The sequence below is a fragment of the Schistocerca americana genome, chromosome 6, assembly GCF_021461395.2.
Source record: "Schistocerca americana isolate TAMUIC-IGC-003095 chromosome 6, iqSchAmer2.1, whole genome shotgun sequence".
NCBI lineage: Eukaryota > Metazoa > Arthropoda > Insecta > Orthoptera > Acrididae > Schistocerca > Schistocerca americana.
In genome coordinates, this window is record NC_060124.1 from 400,791,403 (window position 1) to 400,809,490 (window position 18,088).

Consider the following 18,088-nt stretch of genomic DNA (forward strand, 5'->3'; position numbering starts at 1 on the left):
TAAATGGAGTGGTTGAAAAGGTACTCCTTTATTTTTTAACATCTGGGAATTTCCAATTTCCTGCTTGATGTCTGCTAGCAATTTGTTCTAGATTATTTTCAGCTGAATATAAAATTTCATCCTAAACCCTAGATGAGGACAAGAGTCACTTTACTTCCAATACTGTGATTGTGACTGTCACATTTCATTATAAATTTGCTTTTATAATTAACCACAAATATCATTAAGGAATAAATGTAGTGGTCCCTATACCTAAGAATCTCTAAAAGATGCAAGATGTTGGGTAATAAGACATTCCATGTCAAGTGATCAACACTGAAAGATATTCCCAGTTTGACTACCTTATGTACTTATTAAATTTGTACAGAATGTATCTAAGGGACCTACACAAGCTTCTACCAAGTTTTACCTAAACATCTGTAACTTAGTGTAAAAAGCCATTTTCAAAAGGCTCACTTTCTGTGGAACTGGAAGCACACAATAAAATCTTAAGGTTTAGCAAACCATTGTTCCTTACCTAATAGAGGTAGGATTCTGAAACTTGCTACCATGACACAGTTTTTTGTCCACAACCCAGGAATAACACAAATGTAGGTCAGAAAACAAAATCCATGACACAATCACCCTTCAGACTTGTCTAAAAATTCTGTTGCAATTTATGTTACCCATATTTTAACAAGGATTAAACAAGCAAATGAAATACCATAGAACCATGATAATTTGTAAGTGAATTGTCTTCATATTAGAAATTAGTGAATTACAAACTTCCCTAGAAATATATTTGATATGCTGTCAGATTATAAAGTTACTAAATTGTTATATAAATCAAATATTGCTTATATTTGATGCCAGGTATCTTAAAATTTACTGTTCACACTATTGAAAAGAGTAATTTAAGCCTATCAGTATAAGGTGTACCAGATGTACCAGATTTTGCCGATATATGACATAATATATAGGGTGTATCATAATCAATGGCGTAGCTGTATACAGTTGAAAGTACACAATACTAGAAGCAAAAAAGTCTCAGTAAACATAGGGTCAAAATTGCATACCTTAAGAGCTACGAGCAATTATTCATCTTCGATGCTGTGAAACAAGTCTCTTCTACTGCAAGTTCTTTGCTTTCCATATTTTGGGAATTGGTAGGACCAAAACAAGAAAAAAAAGTCCAGTAAACATGTGCTCTAAAATGCATTCCTTAAGAGCTATGAGCACTTGTTCATCTTTGCTACTTTGAAATACATCTCTTCTAATGATCAAGTGCTCGTAACTTTTAAAATGTGTGTTTTAGTGCTCATGTTTGCTTGACATTTTTTTCTTATTTTGGTCCATACTACCACTTCCTAAAATATGGAAAGCAAGGAACTTGCAGTAGAAGAGGTTTGTTTCACATTATCGAAGATGAAAAATTGCTCGTAGCTCTTAAGGTATGCATTTTCGACCCTATGTTTACTGAGACCTTTCTGCTTCTAGTATCATGCACTTTCAACTGTATTTGTTTACACCATTAATTATGGTACACTCTGCATTTTGAAATTGCTGGCTTTGGTAAGGAAAATTCTGGTGAAGTGTAAATACTTTAGAAAGGAGAGAACTCACCAAATAGTAGAAATATTGAGTTGTCAACGGGCACACTATAAAGAATGAAAACTTACTAACTTTTTGAAGCACTCAAAAAAAAATTATATATATATATATATAAAAACAAAGATGATGTAATTATGTAACTTACCAAATGAAAGTGCTGGCAGGTCGACAGACACACAAACAAACACAAACATACACACAAAATTCAAGCTTTCACAACAAACTGTTGCCTCATCAGGAAAGAGGGAAGGAGAGGGAAAGATGAAAGGATGTGGGTTTTAAGGGAGAGGGAATACCTCTCCCTCTCCCTTAAAACCCACCATGGTCAGATACCCTCTCCCTTAAAACCCACATCCTTTCGTCTTTCCCTCTCCTTCCCTCTTTCCTGATAAGGCAACAGTTTGTTGCGAAAGCTTGAATTTTGTGTGTATGTTTGTGTTTGTTTGTGTGTCTGTTGACCTGCCAGCACTTTCATTTGGTAAGTTACATCATCTTTGTTTTTAGATATATTTTTCCTACGTGGAATGTTCCCCTCTATTATATATATGAAAACTTGCTAACATTCCAAATCTTAATTGAAACCTTTATTTTCATCTTTTTGTTATTTCAGTTACTGTGCAAAAAATTTGTTTCCATTTGTAAATTAATGTACACAAGCAACACACTAACCAAGCTGGAGTTCAGTAACATCATCATACACTAAGGGCAGGGCAGTGGGAAGGGGCAGCAGGTGAGAGGAATCCACTATGAAGTAATTATCCAAATGGAACTGAAATCAGTAGATATGGTGTACATGTACAGACAAACAAGTGATTAGAGTTTCAGAAATATTGGATGACTTATTGAAGTGAAAGTACTCCACAAATGGAGCAAGTAAATAACCCAGTGGTTCACCTCGGGACCGTATGCAAAAAGTTATTTAGCTTGACACTGATGAACAGAGTTGTTAGATGTCCCCCCTGAGGGGTATAAAGCCAAAGTCTGACCAATTGGTGCAGTAGATCATCAAAATCCTGAGATTGTTGTAGGGTCATGCCCATAATGCTCCAAAAATTCTCAATTGGGGAGAGATCCAGTGACCTTACTGGCCAAGGTACGGTTTGGCAAGCCCAAAGACAAGTAGTAGAAACTTTTTCCGTGTGCGAGTGGGCATTATGTTATGGGACTGTAAGCCCAGGAACGATTACCATGAAGGGCAACAAAACAGGGTGTACAGTATCATCAATCTATCACTGTGCAGCAAGGATGCTGCATATGACAGCTGAAGGAGTCCTGCTGTGAAAAGAAATGGCACACCAGACCATAATTTCTCCTTGTATCGTATGCCTGGCAACAGTGAGGTTGGTCTCCCGCCTGTGTCTGGGGCATCTCCAGTCACACCTTCAGCCTGGAATCTCATTGACTGGAGTAGAGTTGTCTTCAGTTATGAGTCCCGCTTCAAACTGAGTCTCGATGACCAGTGAAGATGGATCTGGAGATGGTGGAATACCTACCTGACTCGCCAATCATACAGGGTGACAAACAGGAGTGATGTTCTGGGGTGCAATTTCTTTTAATAGCAGGACCCATTTAGTTGTCATCCATAGCATTTTTACTGCACAATAGTATGCTAATGATATTCTGTGCCCCCTTTTGTTGCCTTCACGGCAAGCCCTGCTGGGCTTACATTTTAGCAAGATAATGCCCACCCACACTTAGTGAGAGTTTCTACTGCCTGTTTCTGCTGAGAGTTTCTTCATGTCTGACACACCCTGCCTTGGGCAGGGAGGTTGCCAGATCTCTCCCCAACTGAGAACATTTGAAGCATTTTGGGCAGGGCCCTCCAAGCAGAATGTATTTGTTTGTTGCTTTAGCATGCCAGTAAACTCGGTCACATAGTATACTTCACCCAGTTAATGAAAATCAAAGCCAATTACAGGAGATGGTAATGATCCCTTGCACCCAAACTGTAAATCCATTTTTGAAGAGTGTTTCCTGGGGAAAGTTTGCTTTTTTAATTATTTGTTTTGTGGCAAAAGGGAATTCAGTACCACATAAATATTCTCTTTAATACTCAAATAAATAACTCACTATTAAAATCTGGCATGTTTACCAGCCTGTACAGGCTAGCTTGTGCAACTAAATGTTTAACTGTACTTCCAAATCCATCACATGGTGATTTGTATGGCTAGTTTGAGAAAATTCCATTCTGCTTCAACATTAAAACCCCCTTCACAAAAAAATTAAGACAGTTCTTAAAATGTTTACATGGGGCAGCAGAACCATCATCAAAATATTGAATATCCTTCTTCCATGTTGGTGCACTTAAGTAACTTGATCAGTTGATCCAAAAAGACATGCGCTGCAACTGTATCATGTGATCAATCACTGATTCATTATGCAATTGCTGATTCATTAGGTAATCACTGATTCATTACCTATGTAGTAAATGGCAAATGGGTGCAATGTTACAGTGAAACATGCAGCTGTAAAACTGTTTGACAGTATACCCATCGAAATAAAATGTCTCACGTAGAGCAGAAGTGTTCCCAAATGTAAATTCAAGACTTTCCTCCTTAGTACCTCTTATATAGTTTAGGAATTCTTGAACAGAAACAATTAGTTATTTTTACAGAAAAACCTATAAATAGCCAGTATGTATTCAAATAAATATATTTTTATTTCCTGTGTATTCAACAATGACTATCTGTACAACCAACTCACCCAACTTGAAATCGGCTTTAGTTATTTGGAAAGCTTACTTTCATTCTTATCATGTAGTGATGGTTAGAAAGATAGAAAAAAAATGTTACTAGTTCTTCAATAAATCCTACCAGTTTCAGTTATGTAGTTTCAGGTTCATGCCAGTCAGTGTGAATAAATTGCTTAATTGGTGAGATATCTCCAGGATTACTATTTTCAGTTCAAAAGCATCACCCAGATTATTTTCAGAGCTTATGTTCCTGGACATCCTTCACAGTGATGAAACATATAGTATTTTGCTTCCAAACTACAGATGATTTTATGAAGCCAAACCTTACAATCCTCTTTACCTGGTTTGTGTGCCAACATTAGTTATAAATTCTGTTGTACTGTGTACACACAAACAGTGTGCGAATGTTGTGCAGATAACACTGTCAGTAATGTACACAGTTATAAAATGGGAAACGTCAGTTTTAAGATATGTGAGATACAGCTGGTGTTTTTGGCAGCTTTAGAGGATGATTTATAGGAAAGTTCATAATTTAGTAATTTTCTGATAGATGGACAATGCACTGACAAATGATCATGTTTCCAGTAGCTTTTACTTACTATCTATTTCTTGTTAAAATAGGGGGGAAATTTATTACATACAAATTTTTCAGCAAGTTTGAAGAGAGATTGTGGCAGGAGAATTGCTTTCTAATCTTCATTTATGTCATCCACGTGCCTTCTATGTAAAAAGTTGTGTCAAAACAAGTTGTACAATCCCTAGTCTGTTAACTTCAGAAGAACTGGCAACAAAATGTCAGAGTATGAAATAAACCCAAATGAACAGTAGAGCTCACATAGGTACAGAAGTCTGTTTAGAAAACAAAACTGATGGATTTGAGAGTTTTGAGGATAATTTACATATACAGTTATATCCCCAAACTTACGGGATAGTTGGTACCTTTCAATAACCACGTAAGCTGAATTCGCATAAGTTGGTGTCCAACTTTGTGTAAATACATAAAAATTATGTTTATTTAGGATCAGAGACTAGAGAAAACAATGTAATTTAGAAGTAAAATGTTTAATGAAATGGTCAACAATACAATAAATTATATTGCAGTACAGTATTATGCATTACAACGATCTAAAACAGAGTTACTGTGATGTAAAAGGCTTCTTAAAATCCAACAATTTTGTCTGACAAATCAAATTTTTTTCTTCTCATGCAAAATTTCCTCACAGCATACTAATAATTTTTTTATTCCCTGTTTTATATTTGGTTGGAGTATATTTTTTCTAAAATTTGTAACCCTTTTCCAATTGCACTGAGACATGGCAACTGTCATTTGATATTTGGATTGAAATGGGCCTAAAAAATCAGGTTGTTCAATGTTTTGCTCTTGTTCACACATTTCTATAAGCTTGTCAACTGTCAGCTCCTGACTGTGTGAATGCAGTAGTTCTTGATCATTATCACCATCCACCTCTAAATTTAACTGTCTGGCAAGACTGATCACTTCTTCAGTCACATTACCAGTTTGATCAGGATTTGGTGCTGATTTTCCCTGGGTTTAAGAGGCGGAGAAAAGAAAAATAGACACAGTTTTTCCAGATGCCATTTAAAGATTGTTGTCAAATGTCATTCCAAGATTGTCCAGTAATTCTCATGGCATCTAAAACATTGAATTGCCTCCAGAAATCTTTAACAGAGAGCTTGTTGTCAAGTCTCATAGCTTCATGTATATGTGCAAATGATCATCTCTGTAGTAAGCTTTAAATATTTTAATGACTCCCTGGTCTATCAGCTGAAGGAAGCAGGTTGTATTTGGTGGCAAATATACAACTTTCACATGTGGGTCACATTAGAGTAACAGCAGGATGACCTAGTGTGTTGCTGATTAATAGTATCACTTCATATGGGATTTGTTTCAGTCGGCAGTACTGTTTGACTTCAGATATGAAGTGATGACCAAGCAAGTCCTCAAAAAGGGAAGCTGTCATCCAAGCTCTGTCATTCAACTTCCTAATCATGGACTTACATGCATTTATTAAAACCACTAGATTTTCTGAACAATAAACTAAGAGAGATTTTAATTTACGATCACCAGCTGTAGTTGTGTCAGTCATCACTGTCAGTTGACTTTGGTGGCTTTAAAACCTGTGAAGGTTTTCTCTTTATGAGTGATAAAAGTTCTTTTAGGCATATTCTTCTAGAACAGATCAGTTTCACTCATGTTCAATATAGTTTAGTTGGTATGGGCACCTCCTCCAGAGTTTCTCTGGACAGAGCGACACAGTCTTTTTATTAATGCTTGCCATCTCTCTGATTTCTGTGATGCCATTTACAACAACTTTTGAATTGGCTAAACCAAGCATTATTAGCTTTAAACATTTCATCTTTGGCCACCTCTCCAGGTTCATCTTTCAGTCTCTCACAAATCAGCTTAGCTTCAGAGAGAACTGTGTCCTGATCAGCAGGACAGTTTTTCACTCTTACTTGTTTATCCTACCATAATTTTATCATTGTTTTCATCTGAGCAAAAATAGTGTAATATTTATGAGTAATACTTTAATGAACATTTTTCACAGCTTCAGGATTTTTATTTGTACATTTTGTAATTGTTCTGACTGTTGATTCTGGTAGAGCAAACTTCTTTGTCAGTTCACAAACTTTAACTTTTGCATTGACATATTTGATATTATTAAGTTTATGTTCCAGAGATAAGGACTATAATTCTTGTTTGATGCAGATGAATCACTTCTGCTTCATTTGGATGACATAGAATCTATCAGTCAAGCTTGCTCCATGGATAAAATGGTTCCACATGAAACCTGTTGCAGCAGACTGGAAACTCAAATCCACAGAAATAGAAATTAACAGCATGGAAGACCACTTGGGCAAGGCTGGTTGGGCATAACATATAACTGGAGCCTTCTATTGACCAACAAACTGACCTCCAGATGTAACTGAAAGCTTTAGCTTCACTAGTACAGAAGTTCACCAACAATGCTGTCACAATTGGAAGGCACTTTCATCAACCAACAATCAATTGGGAAAATTACAGCTTTGTGACTAGTGGGCATGACAAGACATACTGCAAAATATTACTAAATACCTTCTCTGAAAACTATATAGAAGAAATTGTTTGGAAGCCCAGTCATGATGGATGCATATAGGCTCTAATAGCAACAAATAGAATTACTTCTACATCTGTACTCCACAGTATAGTAAAACAGAGTCACTTGCCCCTTTTCCTGTTCCAGTTGTCTCTGACGAAGAGCAACTGCTGATAATCATGTCCACATAGAAGTGTATCAGTGACCATGAGGCGGTTGCAGCAACAATGATTGCTAAAGTACAAAGGACAACCAAAACATGTAGAAAGATTTAACTGTTAAGTAAACTGCAAATATGTAAAGAAGCAGTAGTGTTGTACCTCAGTATTTAACTCAAAACATTTATATCTGGAGAGAAACAGGTAGAAGATCTGTGGCTTAGGTTTAGAAGAATACTGGATCACATACTTGGTAGATATGGACCTAGTGGAACAGTTGACGATAATAGGGACCCTCCACAGATACAGTCACTGTAAACAACTTCTAAAGAAAGACTACATAATCAGTAAAAAAAGGACTACAGCTAGGGAGATGCTGAATGTAGCACATTTGACTGGCAAAAAAGCAATGCATGAAGCCTTCAATGACTGCTATAGCAGGTTGTTATCAAAAGATCTCTCACAAAACCCAAAGAAATTCTGGTCATATGTAAAGGCAGTCAGTGGTCCAAAGTTAGTGTCCAGACACTCATGGATGAGACAGGGTACTGAAGGTGTGGGTAACAAAGAAAAGACCGAAACATTAAACTCTGTTCTCAGATATTTAGTAGTATTGCCCCAATTTAATTCTCACACCACTCCAAAGATGAGTGTTGGAGATATTAATATCAGTTAAGTCAAGAAACAGCTGAAATCACTAAAATTGATCAAAGCTCCAAGGCCAATGGAATCCCTCCGGCATCCATCAGAGCATATATTTTCAGCCCATATTTATTTGGTTTGCTAGGGATTTACTATTTGAAGAAACACTTTCCCCTGAAAGCTTCCAGTTTTTGATCAATAGTACAGTACCCTACAACAGAATAAGCATTTTTAAAATTTTCCACAAAGGAAGAAAACACCTCATGTATGGGGACTAAATTATCTACTTTCTTCCTTTCCTCTCTGGTACCCTTGTTGTCAAACCTCAAGCAATACAACAGGAACCTAAATCGTTTTTCAGTTATTATCAGATGACATAACTCAATTCCCATTTTATTGGCTACTCATACATCTTGAGTGTTAGTATGGTTATCTTTTCTTGCAGCACATTTACTTCAGATATGTCTGTCAGTTGAGCAGAGAAGGAATAATTTTTCTGTACTTCAGAAATCTTTTTATTTGTGTGATCAACAATACTAGAAAGCAATTCATCATTGAAAAATAATTCCCAACATTCCATTGGTGTTCTGGCATTCTTAGCGTTTCCTTTCACTCCTGATAAATGAGTAACAATGTTTTCTCGTCGAGTAAGAACATTTTTGGGGGACACACTTTTGACCATTTTGTGAATTTGCTTCTTCCTAGAAAACATTCGCCACAATGATCATCACTGTCACTCTCACTGGAGTCTGCATCTTGCTCAGTGTTCGAATCTTCTTCTCTTGTTTCCACATCTCTGTAAATATCAAACTCATAATTCGATTCATCATTTCCTCAAACAACAATTGGAGTACAATTTCTCTATCATGTTCATTTTCCAAATTGTAGGTCTTCTGTGAACTCATTTTGGATCTGAAGGTAAACAGCTGTTACTAACAAGTATTAAAAACTACTGCATTAAATAAAAAATTTATACCTTCAGTAACAGCAAAGGTCGCATGATGTCTGGTGGACTCCAGCAATGCAGCTCCGGAAACAATCTCTTCCCTTCAACACTGTATGGCGACTAATGCGATTTGATGACCTGAATACTTCTGTATTTAGTTAACTGAAAGGTAAATGGTACCACACGTCTGCCAGTGTATCGGTTGAACAACAGTAAGTGAACGAAGTGCAGCTGGTGTTTGTAAGATGCTGCATGACCACTCCAGGGTTAAAACTCTTGTTGCTACTCTCAGTTCATTTCATTTGCACCACCTACTATCACAATACACTGGTTTTGTGACACACAGTTACTGTTTTTATGGTCCTTCAGTATTTCCTGTAATCCTGCTCCAGGTTCACCACCCTTGTCACATTGAGGTCTTGTTGGTAACAAAGAATTTCTCCTATTCCTCTGCCATGGCTGTCAGGAAGCAACACATACTAACACTTTTTGGCAACCCTATATTTACGTTGTTGCACTGCTTGTTTACATTCATTTCCTTCAGTTGGTTTCTGAAGCTGTATTTTGATGTAATGAACACATTGTGTGTTTATTTGCTGCCACTACAGATGAAAATGATTTATCTGCAACTGCCAGCCTCTTTCATTTCAAGTTAACTGTCTAATGGTAGATACTGAAAATGGTTTCTTAAGGGTAACTGGAATCTGTCTGAATTAAGTTTGGGTTTTGCACATTCCTTTGGTTTGTTGTAGGTTTGAGAATTTCCAAGTTCTTTTTGTGATGGTGTAGATAGATATTTCACTGTATTTTCCAGCAGCTTAATGTGTTCATTTGTATCTTTCAGGTCTTACTGCAATGCTACTAGCACTTTTAGTTCACAGTTAGAACAGCACATTTCAATTGCATTCACACAGCCATTGCACATTTTTCCACATGCACACGATATGTCTTCATGATCCACTTTCGAGAAACAATGTGTATGATACCACTGATGCCTCACTAAGCATATTCTAACACCAATTAGTATGATTTTATTGCATAATATGCAATTTAAGGACACTAAGTACTTGCTATTTACTGAGCAATTTTCTATTATGTCTACACATGTTGCCATCTTGCACTTGACAGAACAGGTTATATGAACTGCAAAGTGTCCATGTTAGCTGAATCATTTATTGACGAGAGAAGGTAGCACATTTTTCTGAGCTTCTATGCAACTATCTACGTGCAGTTTCCAGTTTAGTGTACTACTGTGAATGTTTATTAGCAGACTGTTTGCCGCAAACCACAATTTTATGTGACAGGTAGTTTCATTGACTGTTTCTTGAAGCCTATCTTCTCTGCTGGAAATTACAATAATTGTATCATCAGCATACAGAAAAGAATAAGCATTAGGGATGTTTTCTGGGAGGTTGTTGATGAACAATGTGTAAAGGACTGGGCCAAGAATAGACCCCTGTGGGACACCACAAGTTATTTAGGGTATCTGACCTGCAATAGGTAGAATCCTTGGGATTTCTGTTTTCTATGTAGTGTTTTCTTTCACTAACATAGCTACTGAAGAAATTGTAGGCAGTACCTCTGATTCCAAATTTATCAAGTATTGTGAGGAGCAGTTTATGTTTGACCATGTCAAATGCTTTGGATTGGTCAAGGAACACAACAACAGGCTGTTTATGATCAATTAGACTTGAGCACTTCTCTAAGAGCTCATACAGTGCATTCATGGCTGACCTATTTTCTTGAAAACCATATTGAGAAGATATTATAACGTTGTTGGAGAGCCATCGACAGACATAGAAGTAACTTCAGGTGTGTCCCAAGGAAGTGCCTTGGGATCCTTTCTGTATGTGTTATTTGTTAATGGCCTTGCAGACAACATTAATAGCAATGTCAGCCTTTTCACAGTTGCTGCAATTATCAGTAATGAAGCACTGTCTGAACAAAGCTGCACAATATACAGTTGCAACTTGATAAAATTTCAAAGTGGTGCAAAGACTGGAAAAATGCTTTAAATGGTCACAAATATAAAACTGTGTTCTTCACAAATAAAATAGGGGCCTATGACTATAATATCAACCAGTCATTGTTGCAATTGGCCAAATCTTACAAATACCTGGGTGGAGTGCTTTGTAGGGATATGGAAGACAACGATCAAATAGAAACAGGTGGCAGACTACAATTCAGTAGCAGAATACCAAGGAAATGGAATCAATCTACAAAATACATTGCTTACAAATCACTCAAATCAGGAACAATGGCTTGTCAAATTTATGGATTTTATGGAGATGGTGGAATGTGTGGAAATGGTTCTAACACCTAAAGTAAGTTTCAGATGGATATAAAACTTGGCAAATGTGCATGCAGTTCCATTAGAGACATTTAATAGGGTCATTTTGTACAAATTTTAATAAACTTGAACGTAATCAATCAGGAACCCAAGTCACTTGACATGCAATAATCCTAAGGACTTTACACGATATTCTTATTGCACACTTTAATGAAATAAAATCTTTTTTTTGTCCTTTGTCTGAGAAGACAACACTATACTAACACTTTTTGGTAACCCTTTATTTACGTTGTTACACTGATTGTTTACCTACGTACAAACTATTCCACTTTTAACAGCTTCAACTGCAGCTCAAAAGCAGTAAGAAAAGTACAAAGTGGGCAGAATTGAACTTTTGATTCACTTATCCTGATACTGGTAGCAACTAAATCTGTAATCTGCCTGGATGCTTAGGAGTTTAACCCACAGAGTTTAATTTAATGTTTGTCTGTTGATCTTGCCTCTTGTACCTTGTAAGCCTTTTTTATTTATTTTAAATTGCATAACATGAGACTTTGTAAGACTGAAATTTAAGTTATTTGCTGTGCTCCAGTCTTAAGCCTGTTTGATTATTCACCTGACCAATTGTGATACGAAAATTTTTGGGCCTTTTAAGAGCATAATTGTACCATCAGTAGTCATCAAAATTTTAGAAGAACATTCCAACATCCTTGATAAACTATGTAAGTAGAACAAGAATGAAACTGGTCCAAGTATTGAACTTTTGCAGGACTTCATAAGTATTTAGTTTTATTCCCGTACTATCATTTGCTTGTGTGACTGATGAACAATAACTCAACAAATAACACAAAATCAGCAGTTTTTACCAGCATTATGCAAAATTGGCAGTTTTTACAAAGAGTTATGACATGTTACATTTTTGTCATTTCCTTACAAAAATTTTATACATCTAAAGTTAGTAATTTGTTAGTGTTTAATAACTGATACTGGACCTAGATCTTTTTATGAAGGCTGAGGAATATATATGGCCTTAAAATTAGTGTGCACATCTTGTAAAAACAATTGCTACCTGTAGCTCATCCACATTTTCCTAAACAAATTCTCAGGAAGGTGTGTTGAGTGGAGGAAGCTAGCTCCAACCTCTGGCTCCCTGTGCATGAGCTGCCAATGAGGAAAGAAGCAGTCAAGGGGGAGTGAGCTTTGCTTTCATCATGCAGTGCTGACACTACAAAAGTGATTACTGGTTTGGCATGGGGCAGCTCTTCAATTACAGGTACACTATTTTCAGATTTCCAGTGTTGGCAGTGGTCAGGCACAGAATCTTAGTGGCCTGAGGTTGATTGACTTCTGACAATCCAGAGCTGGAAAGCCCAGATTCAGGACATTGTGAGCAGATAGTGGATGTGACATCAGCTGGTAACAGCTTTATCTGCCTACATCATATTTCCTGACTTTTCTATACAACAGATTCTAGCAAAACTGATGTGTTCTGGAACATGGTGCATCAATTAAGCTGCATATTTTGATAGTATGCAATAATAAATACAAAAATTATCAAAAATGATGCTTTTGCTTTGCAAGGACTTCAATTTTTACTGTGCATCTTTTGTTTGCTACTGTCAGACAGTCAGATGTTCAAGCTGTTGCTGTTGGAATTTACAAAGGATTGTAGTATGCTCTCTGTACTTACCACCATAAGAAGCATCAGCATGTCTTATGAAGGTTGGCAGTCCAGGTTGTGGCAGATGACTAGTGCATGTTATTTACAATAACTGTCATCTTTGTAATGATCCTATTGTCAGCAAGGTCATCTTTATTGTCTATGGTGTAGCCTTTGGTGCAGGGTGTCACTAAGTTTAAAACATGTTTCCTGAAACAACCCAGCACAGAGGTCTGCTCTGCACTAGCAGTTTCAGTTCCTTCACATGTGTCCTGAATCTGTTTACATACCACTGCAGTCTGAGAGCTGTCTTAGTAGTGAGGTTTGTCTTTGTCTTTCCACTTATTCCTCGACTGATCTGGGGCACCTGAACTTCTCTTGCCCAAGCAAATTGGACAATGTTGTCCCCAGACAACATTTCTCACACCACACTGATTTACAAAGTAGGTAATTGTGCTGTTTCATCTACTTTTTTGTAATAGCTTTTTTATTCTTAAGTGGAAACTATGTGACTTCATGAACAGTATTAGGGAAAGAAATACGCTGAGGTACAGGTTACTTCTTTTTTCAGGATTTGTAGAAACTAATAACTGTGAAAAGATGAACGAAGAATGCGGGAAATAAAAGAAAGAGCTGAGAAAGATCATCGGCCATTATTGGTTGTAAGAATCTGAAGTTGTCCATAGTGTCATCTGATAATAATTGTGCAATTTTGGTTAATAATAAAAGTTACATTTAAATTTTTAAAATGTTTCTAAAGATAATTTAAATCTTTCTTTGATATCAAGTAGTAACTTTGACCTTCAGTATTATGAAAGGATGGATTGCTAGTCATAATATAGAGGAGACCCTGAGTCACAGTCAAAAAACTTCATCCACAATAGAGAACACATGCACATTCACCAAGCACAAATCATACAAACAAGACCACTGTCTCTGACTGTTTGGCCAGACTATGGACTTAAACTGAGCCTGATGGGAGCAGCCATCTGGTGTGGCTGGTGAGAATATGGATGAAGCATAGACTAGGAGGGATAGCAGGGTAGAGCTGAGACATGGTGTACTGAGGCTTGTGTGAGCATGCAGGGGTGTGATGGGGACAGGACAGGGCTGCTAGATGCAGTCAGGAGGATTTGGGGGAGGAGAGGGCAGTGAGAAGAAAAGGAGAGAAGTGGTGAAAGGGAAGAAAAGAGTGGTGGGTCTGTTGGTGGTATAGAAGATTGTGTTATGCTGCAGTGAGAGCAGGGAAGGGGATAGGTAGTTGGAGGACAAGGGCTAGCAATTGTTGAGGCTAGGAGGTTATGGGAACATAGTATATATTTAAAGGGAGAGTTTCCATCTGCAAAGCTGGTATTGGTAGGAAGGATTCAGATAGGGCAGGTTATAAAGCTGTCATTTAAGTGAAGCAAATTGTGTTGGGCACCTTGTTCAGCAACTGGGTGCTCCACTTGTATCATGGCTACTGTTTGTCAGTGGCTATTCATGCAAACAGACAGCTTGTTCATTGTAGAAAGCAGCAAGGTGGTGGCAGCTTAGTTTGTACATCACGTGGCTGCTTTCACAGGGAGCCCTGCCTGTGATGGTATTGGAGATGTCTGTGACTGGACTGGAGTTGTTGGTGGTGGGAGGATGCATGGAACAGGTCTAACACCCAGGTCTATTGCAAAATGTGGGATATGGGACATGGGACTAGGTATTGGGAGCAGGGATGGAGTAGGGATGGACAGGCTTATTCCATAGGTTTGCTGGGTAGTGAAACACCACTGAAAAGGATAGTGGGTAGGATATCCCTCAGCTCAGGGCTTGATGAGAGGTAGTTGAAACCCTGTGGAGAATATGGTTTAGCTGCTGCTGTCCTCCACCTACCTGTCCCCTTCCCTGCCCCCACTCTGGCATTACACAGCCTTCTGATCCACCAATGCAGCAGATAGCATCTTTTTCTACTCCTCTCTTTTTCTATCCCCCTCCCTCTCTTTCTCAAAATCTCCTCACTACACCTAACAGCCATACCCTGTCCCCACAATGCCCCTGCATGCACCACATCCCTGCATGCTATCTCCCTCCCCATCCTATGCCTCCTCCTTAACTCCATCCTCACATCAGATCGCTGCTGTGCAGTTGAGCCTGCAGTCTGGCCACAGTGACCTGAGACAGTGGTCATGTGTGTGTGAATTGTGCTTGTATGAAAGTGTTTGTATGCTATCTGTCTTGGTAGTAGGTCATTTGGACATAAGCTTAAAATGTATAGCAGTCTTTTCGTTGGGCCTGTCTGTGATTCCATGTATCCTCTATACGGTGAGTAGCAATCCATTCTTTTCATAATATTGTTGTTATTTCATCCTGGAATTTCCATTGCTTAACTTTCGTCTTCAGCATGAAGTGTATTGTCCTGATAGTATTATTGTTAAAATATTTTTTTTATAGAAGTACATCTGAACATGAACACCAGAAAAATAAAACAGTGTTCATTACCTGCAGTACACTTGTGTCATTATCACTGATTATAGTTATGTTTTCATCTTCATTGATTGTGACATCATCTTTCATCCATCTGAACACAGGGGGAGGTTCAGCTACAACCTCACATGTCAGATTTTTTGTTCCATTGATGAAACCGTATGCTGTATCTTTCTTATTCTTTTCTTTTGGTTCATCTAATGAAAAGGAAAAATAACATTAGAAATTACAGGTATTGAAACATATGATTGTTCATGAGCTAACTGTAAAATATGAAATTACTTACACAAAACGTCATAAATCTTGGTAGGGTTTTATCCTCCTCCTATCTGACTAATGCAGCTAATTTCCTAGAATATCTTATTTTATATCTTTACATTATTTCATGCCGCATGGGATAGGCGACATTCAAAATTACGTAATGGCTGACAAAATTTGAAGAGTTATGGATTTTTTAAATTGCCATATTGTAGTAATTTAATGAAAATAATTACCTTTAAAGTCTGACAATTCTTTCTGAATCACTGAATGCAATTACAATTTATCTGCCACTGAGAGACACTATTCCTCTTATTAGCGATATGCCTCATGAAGTCTTAAAAGACAAATGGAAATCAGAAGTAAAGGTTTAAAACTGGTAAAAAGTTTAAAACTGTTAAAACAGACATGTTAACTGTATTTAATTAAACTTTGTCAAAACAGAGTACAAAGCAACATAGAGAAGTACACTTTGAATCTAGTTTCCAGAAATAGTGGTTCATTTTAACCAGGTTTAAGATAAAATGAAAAATGGGAAAATTGTAGGGAAGAGTTGAATGTACTGGGGTCACTGTTGGGTGCCAATCTCAGTCTGAAGGCCAATGACATAATATGATAAGATGACAACAACTTATTATTGCACTTATATGCATGTCTGAAAGAACAGACACTGTTGTTCATTCAAGTTGTAATTTGAAATTTCTTCACTGACTACAAAATCTTTGAGATCAGCTGTGTTAGATATAGTTCTACTACCCAATAGTGACAAATGAAAATTTGTTGACTCTCACCCAGATTTCCTGCTAATCAGGGGTGGTCACCTTAAAAACTTCTGTGCACGCTCCCCAAACCAACCCAAACTTCCAAATGTGACACTATCTAAATCATTACATCGTAATCCACGAAATTCAACAGCTGATGCTCCCAACATTCCTTGGATTCCTGCAACAAGGAGAATGAGACAACAAGGAACTGAGACCAACAATGTTATGATCTTATGCCCACTGAGGCAGTGTCTCATTCTCCATGTTGCAGGAATCCAAGTACTATGACAAATGTTAGGTGTAGAATTTAGTGGACTGCAATATAAGAGTGTAAACAATGTGATGACATATGGACATTTTGGTTCGTCCAGGGAACATACAGGGATTGAACCCTGGTCTGGCACACATTTTTGTATGTGGCGATTGCATAGTAGATTTATACATGATACAGCTGATGTCAAAGCATTCACAGTCAGTGAATCAACATATCAAACAAATATACTTTAATTACTGGCTAAAATTTTTACTGCCCCCCACATATTTAGCTGATTGATAAATTCAAAGCAGAATGCATAAAATAAGTACAAGAAGGTCTTGTGTTGAATGGGAATTGTACAATATACATGACAAGGGCAATAACAAAAGTAGGTAACACAGAGCTTCCATCAACTTCCTCACTTTTATTAGAAACATTGTGATATTTAGACAGATTATGAATATTAAAAAGTGTGTGAATGTGAGTACTGTTGCAGTGACTTTTACATGAATGAAATATATCTTAGTACTTGTGAGGGTAAGAACACTGTGGTAGAAGAATGCACAAATAAAATTTTACGGCATCGCATCATTGGGGAGTCAAAGATAGAGTGGTGAGACAGGTATTATGATTCAGAGCAGGGTTCTGTGTTGGTGTGCAAGTATATTCACACACATCCATCAGACATGGAGTGAGAAATTGGGAGTCCCTAAAATTCAAAAGAAATTTAAAATCTTACCTGATTGGTCACTCACTCTTCAAATTATCTAATTATATAGGTTCAGAGATTGAAGATAAATATAAGTATGACAAGTTGTAAAATCCATTGTAAGGATGCCTTTATTATTAGAAATGTAGATAACTGTTGTTCAATGCTAAATATCTGTTTGACCATGTAGATGTTAAACTAGCTGTAGAAGATAAAGAGCTGGTATTTGTTACAAGTGAAAAATCAGCTTTTTCTATCTCATAATTATTTAATCAGAATAAGCACAAATTAGTTTACAGAAGTTTGATAGTAGTTTGACTTGTGCTGCATTCTTGAAGGTTCTCCATCAATATAGCATCTACATAACACAATGAATGCATGACTCAAAGAACCGTAATAATGTTTTCTAACTTGCAAGACAGCCTATGCCCAGTCTTGATGGAATGTGAAGCTGCAGTGTATTCAATAATATAAGTTTATTAATGGGTGCCGTGCTAAAACAGTAATGTATCTTTTGTTTTAGGTGATCATGTAGGCAAGATGGATACTTATGTATGATGATGGTTGA

At 37.2% G+C, this 18,088-nt stretch overlaps 1 protein-coding gene across 1 annotated transcript in view; it reads right to left on the reverse strand.

Moving 5' to 3' along the window:
- Positions 1–18,088, reverse strand: part of LOC124620170 (limbic system-associated membrane protein-like) — a 65,506-nt gene that overhangs the window by 13,011 nt on the left and 34,407 nt on the right. The window contains exon 6 of the mRNA XM_047146840.1: positions 15,549–15,730. Coding sequence (XP_047002796.1) covers positions 15,549–15,730 — 182 coding nt within the window. The remainder of the gene's footprint in view (positions 1–15,548; positions 15,731–18,088) is intronic.